This window comes from Lycium barbarum, chromosome 4, assembly GCF_019175385.1.
Source record: "Lycium barbarum isolate Lr01 chromosome 4, ASM1917538v2, whole genome shotgun sequence".
In the NCBI taxonomy this organism is placed as follows: Eukaryota; Viridiplantae; Streptophyta; class Magnoliopsida; order Solanales; family Solanaceae; genus Lycium; species Lycium barbarum.
In genome coordinates, this window is record NC_083340.1 from 20482219 (window position 1) to 20495063 (window position 12845).

The window sequence follows — 12845 nt, forward strand, 5'->3', positions numbered from 1 at the left end:
TAGTTCTCTTTTCGGCCCTCCTATTTATCACTTTACTATTTATATTGTCTTTCATCTTTTCTATTACTTTATCTGTGATCTCTAGCCAGAACACACAAATAGAAACTTCAAAATCCCTTAAATTAAGCATTTCTCTTAATCTCCAATCTGTGAGTATTTTTAAATAAAAAAACTTGGGTCTCAATGGGAATTTTGGATTGAGATCAAAATTGTTTTTTTTTTCTTTTTTTATAATTTTTTTTTTGTTTATTACTCCCTCCGTCCATGTTTACTTGTCTATATTTGACTTGGGACACTCTTAATAAGCAATAAATAAAATGAGAAATGAATTGGAGTACTTATAATTTCAATTTAAATCACTTTACTACTTAAATTGTGATGGAAATTTCGTAAGCACTGCTTAGAAAAAACATGAAATTTATGATTTATTTTTGAGAGCTTGTAATTTATGTAATTCTACATTTACTTATGAGGTGTATTTACCTATTGAAGAGTTTTTTTTATTATATTTCTTAGTGTGATTGGTATAATTCCCTTATTGAAGCTATTATTTTACTTGTAAAAATTCATTTTTTAATATACATATGAGATACAAGTCCCTTGGTGAAAATGTTGTTTTTACTTCTGTTGTCAATGGGTGTTAATGAATGTGATTCCTTGTTTAAGATGCTAATTATGTTCGTTTCTTGATTTTTGAGATGTAATTTTCATATTTGCAAATAAAAAAAGCTTATTAAGTTGACCCGAATAAACTAAAAAGAGATAGACTCGACCCAATTACACGTTCCTAATAAGATATACATTAAAAAACGGTGACACCCGCCACCTTTAAATCCCAAATCCGCCTCTGGCTATCCATGTTTGCCTCAAACATTATGATTTAACTTATTATGTTCATATGACTTTAAACGTGTCAAATATGTAAACGAGAATGACTCTAGTATTACGCTTTTCAGAAAAAAAAAATCAAATGACTTTATGGTTTCTCGAATTTGATGATTATGATAACTCCGGCTGCAAGACAAGCCTGTAAGCCATGACACCGATCTGGTCAAGTATCTCGTAAGACCTTACGTACCTTAGGTTCTACTTGACTTTCTTTCGAAACCTCATGACACCTTTCATAGAGATACTTTCGGGAACAACTCTTCGCGAATTATATACTCAAGCTCCTGACTACTCTTGTTGGAATACGACTTTTGACGAGTCTGAGACCTCTCTTAAGTCTTTCTTGAATAAGCTTTTCTAAGAAGTCGTGGGCCAAGTTTGGTCTGAAAAGCTTTGCATGATTGGCTCAAACTAACTAATAGGCAATTGATCTACATCACCAACCATAGAGTGCAATGGAATGTGTCATCTCTCTGCTCGCCTGGAAATTGCTATTTAAGCAAATTCCATCAAGCGCAACTGCCCAGCCCAACTACCGCCAAAATCAATAGTGCATGCCCTAGCCCTAAACATGTCCTCGATAACATGAATGATCCTTCCGGACTAACATTCTGCTTTCTATAATCAGGGCGGATCTAGGGTCTAAAAAATTACACTGTATATATAAGGTATTTTTTTATTTTTTATGTACATATATAGATTTTGAATTTCCTAAGCACAAGAGAAGAGGTTGGTTCAGTGGTTTAGGGTGTTCAAAATTCACATTGAGGTTCCAAATTTAAATCCCAATCATTACACTTTATTTTTGAATCCCCTCAACGAAAATTCTGAATCCGCCATTGTCTATAATGCCTTTCAAAAAGTGCATAGGTAAATTATGTAAGAAAATGACGGACAAATTATTTTGTGCAGTTTGAGAATCAATCTCAAGTATAGCTATGCTTTGAGCCCCCATGTATGTGGTCTTGACTGGAAGCAAGTGTATCCACCTAGTGAGGCAGTCCATGATCACCCACATGGAGTCATATTTCTTGAAAGTCCAGGGTAAACCAAACACAAAAACCATATCAATATGTTTCCACTTCAATTTCGGTATATCAAAGTTTTTGTGCTAGTCCTCCCCGCCTTGTCTTCGACCTGTTGATGATTTAGGCACTTGGATACAAATTCGGTGTGTCCCCTCATTATATCTCTACATCTGTGTATATACATTCCATTTGAAAACACAAACAAGTATGAAATCACTTTTATTGAGATTATCGCACTAGTTGCATAAGAATACATAGTATCTGTATAGGGCACCGCAGCATACAATTTCATGCTGTGGTAGTTTTTCCCTTATTGTGAAATAACTAATAAATCAATACACGCTTCTATCTTTCTATATTTTCTATTTCACTTTGGGAGTACTTTCTGATGATTTTCCATATCAATCATCTCAAAGAATAACTTCTATCAATGATTTATATATCAATATCAAAAGGATGGACATTTGGATCAAAAACACGGTTGTGGCAGGTTTTGTCACAAGGGTAAGGACAATCAATCCGCTGGAACGGATTTTTGTCAAAAAACCAATCTCCGAGTGCTTTGGCTATTGTCTGCAGAAGAGAAATGTTTAGCACAGTTAGAGGCGGATCCAGAATTTGAAACTTATAGGTTCCCAACAATCTCAAACTAATAATAATAATAACCAATTTTTTTGAGAAATTATATTACAATATAAGAAGAAAACAAAAAGAAGAAAAATGATGCAAAAGAATGAAGGAGAAATTGTATTACAGAGAACTCATTTTAGTTTGACTTACTATGGGGTTTTTAGAAGGAAAAAGTATAAACAAGTATATTATATAAAATGTAAACGAAGGGAATCGATCCCTGGTCAATGGGGTAACCAAGATTGCGCTGCTTACTTTCTCACCGGGGAACCAACATCAAGTTTTTGTACTGATTCCCAGCTCAAAATTTTTATATTTTCACCTGCTTTTACAGTGTAAATATAAGATCCGAGCAAAGGTTATGGGTTCCCGGGAAACCGCCACATAGTACTGTGGACCCGCCCCTGAGCACAGCCAGTGGTTCTCCACACTATGAATGGTTTACGACAACAAGACGTAAAAACTAAGCACTCATGCATGTCAATAACAGGGTGAACAAGTTAGAGTTTGAGTTAATTTCTTACCTTGTTAGCCAACTTAGGCGAATCAGCCCTGAACCATGTTTCTTGAACTTCAGTTTGACAGTGCGCATAGCAGGAGTTGATAAAATACCCTCTTGATGAAGAAGGGCCAAGTGCATTTAATGCTCTCAGAAACCCCAGTCTGTAACCTGACGAATGAATCAAACTGTCAGGTATCCTGAACAAATGAAGAGAAAAAAGTTACGGTGATATGTAACTTTTCTAGCATTCTGCAGCTCTTGAGGTGTTGTTTATATTTAGAATGAAAGCTTTGACAGCATATTTTATCACCTACGATGCAGATTCAACAGAGGTTTTGAGGGATTAGAATCATTGACCTTGCATGGTTTGAAGCTGCCTGGAAGAGCATTTCAGTATGTCACGTTTGCAGTTGAGCCAGACCCCATGGGGATCAGCAACACCAGGAGCCAAAATATTCTTTATCTGAATTTAAATAATATCAAGTCAGAATGATCAAGTAATTCCACTCTGTTTTAGATATTAATGGCGGTATCCATGTCATATGAAGTTATTGGATAAACAAGTGAACTTTCTTTGTGCTCACGATAAATAAAGATTACAACGATCATTCATGCTATGTGTCAACAATGACATATCCTGTCCAACATTTGTGTCCCCGAATGCATGAAATCACTTGGAGAAAATGAAAAGCAGATTTCCAAAAGTGTGCTGCCTACTTAAAATCAAATCTCCCTTTAACAGTTTTAGGTGAGGTATTGTATCAGTTTACAGAGACATCACAACAACTCAGAAAGCCAAAAATAACTGAGGATTGAAATAGAGCAGTGAAAAGAAGTTCTAGAAAAGAAGATAGCATAAATCAACAGGACTTGGAGTTTCCAGAAATGTTCTTTACCTGCCAGGAATCATAAGCCGCATTAACTAGGAAAAGCGGCGTCCGCACGTGTTGAGCAACATTTTGTGGGAAAAAACACTGCAAGATTTATTGGATTATTGGCATAAGATGCACTAAAGTTAAAGGCACAAAAAATATTACGAAAGCGACCACTCTTACCAAATGCGGTTTCAATCTTGAGGTACACACAGGCGGCAGATTTTTGGCAGAACCCTGAAGCCAATATAAGGCAAAATGAACATGAAAATTTATCCAAAGTTTCTCCATTGACTTTACTATTTCTTCTTTTTCTAGGCACAAGTAACATTAGAAAATTGAAGTTCATAGAAAAGGAGATAATATGTTACAGATTCCCAACATTTTTATTCTCCAAAGAGAAAAAGAAAGATGACATAACAATCTACAGAATGTTAAAGAAGCATACATGTAAGGTAACAACATCTCTGAAGAACTCTTCAATATGAGGCGCACCAGAAATATCCTTCCTGCAATAAAGCAGAGAATTATACTAGCAGCAGAAGGAAAGTAAAATTCTTGAAAGCTTTTAGAACACCAAGGTCACTAATGAACTACTATAAGAATGCTTACGCATTGATAAAATAACCAGCATCCGAAAAGCACTTTACTTTAGCACCCATTGGTAGGAGTGCTTTGAAGCTGTCACAATGTAAAATTGAAGTCAATCCGCCAGCTGAACATCCAGACAGAATAGCCTACCATTAGAACTTGATTCGTAAGCCAGTCAACACTAGAGTATTATGAGCGTCTTAAGCATCTGAGAAAGAAAGTAAAGGGAAAAAAGGCTCTACATTTTCAGCATTCTTCAATCCTTTTGCCAACAAATCCTCCATAACGGCAAGAAAAATTCTTGCCCCTCTGAAGTGAAGATTAGTAATCTGATGATATGAATAAGGATGTTCATCAGAATCATGAAAATAAATCAAGTGGAGGATCTTAATCTCCACGATATTATTATGAGATCATGAGAGAGTCATAGTATTAACTTAAAATTACCGGATTGACTGCTTGAACATCACCAGTGAAGGATGATCCGTCACAATATCTAACCTTTACTCTGTTCCAATTATAGAAGTCTACAATTTAAATCAGATGTAACATTGTTATTAAGACAGGAAAAATGTAATTAATGAGAGCCATCAATACAAAAAGGTGTGAAAGCTCTACCTGGATTAAACTGACGCTTGTTGCTGAGAATCCCCGAGAAAGGGAGTTTTTTTACCATCTGCTTAGATGATCCCACACGAGTATTCTTACGCGAAAGGCAAGTGGTGACATTATTGCACCAACCTCCTCCCTGAACATAAAAATATTTAACATTCAATTTAGATAAAAATACATCTTGTCCGTCAAACATTCAGTGGATATATTTTAAAATATATCTCCGGAAAAGAATCCTCAAATATTCGTCATAGTTGTACCCTAAGCAACATGGCTGGTGAATTACACTTTCTTTTCATATTTGGAGATAGATTTAATATTATCGTTTGGCGAATGATTAGTTGATGAAGATTGTGACTTGTTTTGGTGATATTGGTTGGTTATGTTGATTTTTGAGACATGAAACTTTTGGATAGTCCTAAAAATAGGGGAAACTCTGTACGATTTTCTGTAAAATACGGGTAAGGCTTACTTAGGGGCACTTGTTCCTAAGCCTCATAATCAGAACATAAATGTTCCTATAGATTATTCCGTGCATCATTTGCTCCTATTATTTTTGTAAATCACCAGGGCAAAAACTCTACTTAGTTGCCAGAATATTGGAAGAAAAATCCAAATAATTCTATTTGGATCGACATATGATCCAAAAACAACAACAACATACTCAGTGTGATCCCACAAGTGGGGTCTGGGGGGCAGAGCGTACGCATACCTTACCCCTACTTTTGTAAGGTAGAGAGGCTGTTTCCAATAGACCCTCGGCTCAAAATAAAAGTATCCAGAAATATGATCCAACAAGCCTAATTATCTAACTTATAAAGTCTAAGTCATATAAATTGTGTAAAGTGAAACAAACCTCCATTTGGATTAACCAACTGTTAACCCCTGTACCAAATCCTTTATCATGATGATATGCTGCTGGACTCCCATCTAAACATACTGCAAACAAATAAATAACATCAAAATTAACACATTTTGCACAATCATAATCTTAGTTTAAAACCAAAAGGAAAAATAAAATAAAAAATTTTACCTGCACCTTTTGCCACCCCACTTAGAAGGTAAGTAATATCTACAAAGAGCCCTTCAGTTTTAAAAATAATCGACAAAGTAAGTAATGAATATATCCATTGTTGCATAGTCCCATTTACCATTCTGCAAATCATTTTATTTAAAACAAAAATATGTTATCAACGAGTATTTTAAAAGTATTAACACATCCCAATTAGAGAAAGATTACATTTTTATACCCAAAAAAAAAAAAATATGTGTTTTCCTATATTTAGCATAAAAATTATACTTTAATAAGATTTCACATATTCTGCAAAAACCCATGATAAAGAAAGTGACATCAATGCTAATAAACCCTTTTATTAGAAAAAATAAATTTCAAGATTTGGAAATAATGTACCTGAAAATGGCAATGAAGAGATTGAGATAATCTCAAAATGGAATTTATTTGGACTGTAATTATACACTGAACTTGGGTTCAGTGCTTTTAGTTTGGAGCTATAATAAGCTCCAACAACAAATGTAGGTGTAAAATAAAAGCATATATAAATGATTAAACAAAGAAGAATCCAAGAAAATATATATGATACAATATGCTTAAACAGCTTTTTGTTTAACAAGGGCATGCTTTATATAGAAGTGATTTTGGGGAACCCAAGAAATAAAGAACCAACCGACACTTATTCGCATAGAAATTTAAAAAGTGATTTTTAATATTTTTTTCATTCCTTTTTTTTTTTTTATAGCTATTTACTGTATTTTATTTTATTTTTGTTTGGTTGGTGGGTGGGTGGTTGTTTTCTATTGGTTGCTGCGATAACAGACATGCTTGTTGAGTTATCGTTAAGATTTGTTATGACCCGACCCGAATGAGAGATATGAGTAATGAATCTTGAGCCCGTTTGGCTTAATTTAAAAAAAATGACTTATAAGCTGGTTTGACCAAAAAACAGCTTATTAGTCAAAAAAAATAAGTTGGGTGATTCTTTAGCTTATAAATTGATTTGTCAAACACCTAAAAAAAATCAAAAAACAGCTTATAAGCGAGTTTGACCACTTATAAGCCAATCCAAACGGCTCCTTATCGTATTACGGGCTCCACATTGAATTAATCCGAATGACAGTTGAAGAGAGAGAGGTCAGTGTTCTTGCTTTGTTTTTCCTTTCTTTAATTTTATGTGCGTAATTAGATAGGTATATTTCTAGGGCAATTTTGTTTTCATTCGAGCAATTTTGTCTAAAAATAGCTAACGATGAAATAGCTATTCCTATATGAAATTATTATGCGTAGAACCGTATAAACTATAAACCCCCCATTAATTATGTGTAACTGAAAATTCGAAAATAGTTGAAAATGTTGACTTTCATTTCTATGGTAGGGTGTTAAATCTTTTGTCGTGCTGCACCTATTCTCTTGTCTATAAGACCCTTGATCCCCATGAATATCACATGTGAGTTTTAGAAATGAGAAAAAGGCCAAACAAGCCCCCACGTTTGATTGAAATTCCAACTACACACTATATCTTTACAGAGGGTTCTATTACCCTAGACTAATTTAAAATGAAATATATTGCTCCATAAATAATGAGGTCGCATGAGGTGGTAAAGAAAGTGTATTTCAATGTTTTTGAGAGAGTGAGGGGCAAAAATAGAATATTAAAATTTTATTTTATAAGTATTTATTTATTTATTTAATATTAATTTTTTGATTTTTTAAAGTCTTTCTCTTTCTTTTTCATTTTCTTTCTCTTCTTTTTTCTTCCCTTCAACACTTCACCGGATTCATGTTGTCAGAAAATACCATCGACTCACACCTTACTATTCAGCCACCTCTAAGAATCCCCACGTCAACTGAATATGAATCCAGAAAATTAAAAAATACTCATTAACCATGAAAAAATTTAAATAGATTAACATAAAACTAATCCTTAATTTATCTCATGTATCTGTACAAATCTACAAGTCATGCCTTCTGGCCCAAAATTAAGATAACTTAGAAGCAATACCCACTTTACATTTTCATCTAATTTCTCAAAACTTAAGATAATACAAACGCAAAATCAAACCCCATGTTGTCTAATGCCCAAAGTCATCCTTTGGTGGGAGTTTTATTGCCCCTTTTGAGCACCAAATTGCTGTGAAGTCACAACCAAAATTTTTTTCTTTACAGGGCATTCTCCACCCTAAAACACTGACTGTTTCCACTATTAGTGCCACCCCTTAGAACCTCCATAGCACCACCATAGTTCCGCCTTAGTACCATCGACCTTCATCTTCTTCAACCGGCTCGACCCAAAACAGAGTCGTCGGTGGCAGCACACCACCACCATCTCAGCCGAACCGACCATTGAACCACCATAAATCTTTGGTAGAAGAAGGAAATATGAGGAAGATAAATAAAAAGAACAAATTAAAAAAAGTAAAGTAATATCCCTGAAACCTACGCTCTTCCTCCAAGGTGGAGCCACCATCCAATTTGCCGCCATTCCCCTCAATAGCTGCGTACCGGAGGACGTCGTTGATTACATCGTCACTGGTTCATGGGGTTACAAAGCTTACAAAGAAGCAGGTAAATACTGCAAACCCAATGTCATATGGATTGGCAATCGGAAAAATACAAAAATATCCCGGGTTTTGATTCGTTGGAACAAAACCCGGATTTTGATTCGTTGGAACAAAACCCAAATGCCAAGGATTTGTATATAAGCGCGAATGAAACCATTCACGAGGTTGAATTCAAGGATTACCCAAAAACCATTTTTGTTGCTGACATGTCCTCCAATTTTTGTTCAAAGTCATGTTTATTTACGCTGGTGCACAAAAAATGTTGGTCCATCTGGAGTCACAGTCGTGATAAGAGAAAAATTAGATAAGTAATTAAAAAAAAGGAAAGGATAAGAAAAAATTGGAAAAAAAATTAATTGAATTTTACACGTGTCAAGTGCATGTGCTTCACCAATTAACACATATATTGGTGTGGCTTTTTAAGGGTGAATATATTCCACTTTTAAAATGCTCAGGGGGTAATAGGACCTCCGCAAAGATATAGTGTGTAGTTGAGATTTCGGTCAAATGTTAGGGCTTATTTGGTCATTTTCTCTCTTAGAAATCAAAGATACTTTTTCAAATAAATAATGAGTTAATCTTTTTTGGCATTTTCTTACTTGATTTTCTATATTTCATTTTTAAGAGGAAAACTAAATATACATAGACACACATAATGTGTGTGCAGGGGCGGATCAACGTGGAGCCCAAGGGGTTATTCGAGCTCTCTTCGCCGATCGGATCAAATTTTTGTTTTATATGTATATATATTAAATGATGAACTCTTTAAACACATACTAAAATCTTAGCTTAGTGGTAAGAGGGTTTAATTTTTTATTGAGTACCCACGTTTGAGTCTTGCTGACAACAACTTTTTTGATATTTTGAATTCCCTCATCAAAAATTTTACCTCCGCCACAGTGTGTATATATTAAAATATTGTGTGAATAACCAATTAAGCCGTATTATTGGACTTTAAGAAAATGAGATTGCACCTTTATCATGTCTAGTGCATACACAAGTTTTACTAGCTGTAATTTCAGTTGTACGTACCTGGTCCATTTGATACTATATCTGCCCCTCTCAAGAAAAAGGTAAACTCCTGTTTATTTTTACCATTTCCACCGCACTTTTTGTATTTGTACCTTAAAGTTATCTGTTCTCTGATCATAGTATGTTATTTGTGCAATAATCTAGATAGCAGCTTTTGTCTCAGAATTTGCTTTTAGCATACTGTAATATTTTAGACACTTCTTTCTGTTAGAGGCAGATGGAGTTATATATGCTTGTTTTGGGTTGTAAAGATGAAGGTCTAGAATAGATGCATTAACGTAAACTACTCCAAATTGTAAGTAAGAAAAAAAAAATCTCTGTTTGGTAAGCAAAGGCAAATAATTTCAATCTAACAAGAAATAATTGCAAAACTTTGCAGCAATTCTTGGGGAGGAAAATATTTTGTAGACAAGAAACACCTTATATCACTTCTAATTCTCTTTCACCAAGGATTAGCAATAATTTAAACATTTTCGTCCACAAAAAAGTACACCCTATATCACTTCTAATTCTCTTTCACCAACGATTAGCAATAATTTAAACATTTTCTTCCACAAAAGAATACACCCTATATCACTTCTAATTCTCTTTCACGACCGACTAGCAATAATTTCTATTGTTTTTCATTCAAATTAGTAAACCAAACATTTCCTCTTACTACTTCATAATTTCGACAGGTTCCTCTAAACCTCAAAAAGGAAATTGTTTTTTCTAAAAACCAAAATATTGCACGTACATGGCCAGAATAAAAATTCCTCACTGGACGCTTATATTAAATTAAAAAATTGAATTTTATAGTTAAAAATTAAAGCAACATATATATATTATTAGAATTAAATGATAAATGAGTATATATAAAAGATAAATGTCTTGTATTCAATTGTTTTATATAAATGTTGGGAGTGGCAATACAAAAAACTTTGCTACCAGTACCAAAATTTCAAGAATGTATACAAAGTAATATAATTTATAAATAATATAATTTTCGACCATATATATTTAACTTGTCAACCTTCAACGAGGGTATTGCTCTGAATACTTTGTGTGCATACATTTTTAAAGAGAGAGGTGGGGTTTTTGCCCTTATTGGTTGAGAAGAAAATATGTGGACATGACACGAGGATGGCGCCATGGCGGTGATTTAATTAATTAAGACAAAAGAAAGCATAATACATTTGAGAGTTAAAGCGGTCACCTCTCACTCACTTACGGGATACTTAAATCCACTTTTCGGCGCGTATATTTCACGATCAAATTTAACAAATGTTGTTTACTGTTAAAGAAATATTCTTTTCAATCTATACTATATTATATGATGACGACGACCTTTTTAGCTTGAGCATACTTCTTTTGAAAAAAGAAAATCTCACCAGTAAAATGTGAGATTTCAAATTTTTATTATAAAAATATCATAAATACTTATGTAGTATTCCCTTCGTCTCAAATTATCTGTCGTCTTTTTGTTTTACACTCCCCTTAATAAATATTAATTAGGAGAGATATTTGACTAACTTTACTCTAATTTATGTCTAAGTTACAATCTCTCACCATTAAAAGTTTACTCTATTTATGTGTTATCTCCATTAATGACAAAATTCTACTAAAGATAAAATGGAGAAAAATAATTAATTGTGCTTGAACTCTTGAACCGATAAATAATTTGAGACAATTATTTAGTAACCACGACAAATAATTTGAGTTGGAGAGAATATATGATGATGATTCTTTTAGTGAGCATACTCCTTAAAAAAAACAATCTTACCAGTGAAATGTGAGATCTAATTCTATTATGGGTGAAAATCATTTTCACCCTCCAACTTTGCTTTAAAAATCAAACTCCCCTCTCAACTTTGAATAATAGTCATTCTCCCCCCTTTATCCTTTGCAATGTCTATTTCGTCCTTGTTATTTTTAATCCACCATTTATATAATACAATTTTATATGATATGTAATTTTTTGTAACTTAGGTATTTATAAATTTATTTAAGTTCATTAACACATTAAGTGGAATAATACTTTTACGAATAATCCACCGTCACTGTGCACCGTCAACGTGTTCCTCCAGACTAAGATCTGCAGGCGCAATTCGACGGGTCAAGTCGACGGATCGTCAACACCTCGACGGGACCGTCGACCAGACCGTTAACTTGTTTCTGCAATCAGAGATTCTCAGGTGTAAGTCGACGAAGCAAGTCGAAGGATCGTCGACACGTCGACGGGTCGTCGACCCGCTCGTCGAACCACTTTTCTGGAACTTTCTAGTTCCAGCTATAAATAAACGAGTCTTGACCTAAATTTTCAAATCTCAGTCTCTCTCCAAGTCTTGAAGGTTCTAGAAAAATTCTCTCATCATATCCATCATATATCCAAGGGAAATCAAGGAGTAAACACCAAGAATTAGTAGAATCAAGTGCAAGAATACTCTCTAGGGTTTGTGGAAACCAAGAATCTGTTTGGTGTTGAAGTGGGGTTTTCTCCAAGTGAAGTATTTACATCCAAAGTCCATTCCTACATTATCAGAGGTAGGTTTTTTGTTCAACTCATGTTATTAAGAATATTGAGAGGTTAAAAGACTTAGATTATGGAAGGGAGGAGGATATGGAGTGCAAATATTGGAATAGTGATACTCTTGAATAATGACTTGACTTGAATAATAGTCCTTGACGAGTTATGAGTATAATCTTGTGGTGAATAATACGAATGATATCAAAGAAGTATTATATGAGAATAAATATGATGCTGTATTAGGTATGGTTATGGATGATTTTGAAGGTGGATTTAAGAAGTAAACAATGTTTAGCTGGAAGAATTTATTGATTATGTTATCATGGGTGTTCTTATTGATGTTCAGGGTTACCTTATTTTATGGAGGAAGTTGTCGAAACGAAGCAAATGTCGCCAAATTTTCATTAACTCTTAGTTGCTTTAACTTAAGCTTAAGTATGTTTCCGATTGTCTAATCTTAGTACAAATTCTCTTGAAGGTAGCATCGCGAGCTTGAAAGGAAAGCAAGTAGGCAATAGAGTTAACAAACATATAAAGGTATGTAAGGCTAGCCCTTCCTTCAAAGGCATGATTCTTATGTATTGTGATTTTCTTCCGGTAATTCCCAT

At 34.1% G+C, this 12845-nt stretch overlaps 1 protein-coding gene across 4 annotated transcripts; it reads right to left on the minus strand.

Moving 5' to 3' along the window:
- Positions 1–2120: 2120 nt before the first annotated feature.
- LOC132635492 (pectin acetylesterase 8-like) lies at positions 2121–6845 on the minus strand. Of its 4 annotated transcripts, none has more exons than XM_060351915.1 (13): positions 6535–6819; positions 6157–6207; positions 5980–6062; positions 5130–5259; positions 4959–5038; positions 4754–4840; positions 4533–4657; positions 4369–4429; positions 4104–4157; positions 3945–4022; positions 3406–3511; positions 3071–3216; positions 2121–2489 (listed from the first exon to the last, which is right to left on the minus strand). In XM_060351915.1, exons 1-13 carry the CDS (start codon positions 6758–6760, stop codon positions 2352–2354), a joined length of 1365 nt encoding a protein of 454 aa, XP_060207898.1. In that variant the 5' UTR covers positions 6761–6819; the 3' UTR covers positions 2121–2351. The 4 variants fall into 4 exon arrangements, with proteins under 4 accessions (XP_060207898.1, XP_060207900.1, XP_060207899.1 ...); XM_060351917.1 differs by having other exon boundaries at positions 6157–6278; positions 6535–6674; XM_060351916.1 differs by lacking the exon at positions 6157–6207 and having other exon boundaries at positions 6535–6818.
- Positions 6846–12845: the final 6000 nt, after the last annotated feature.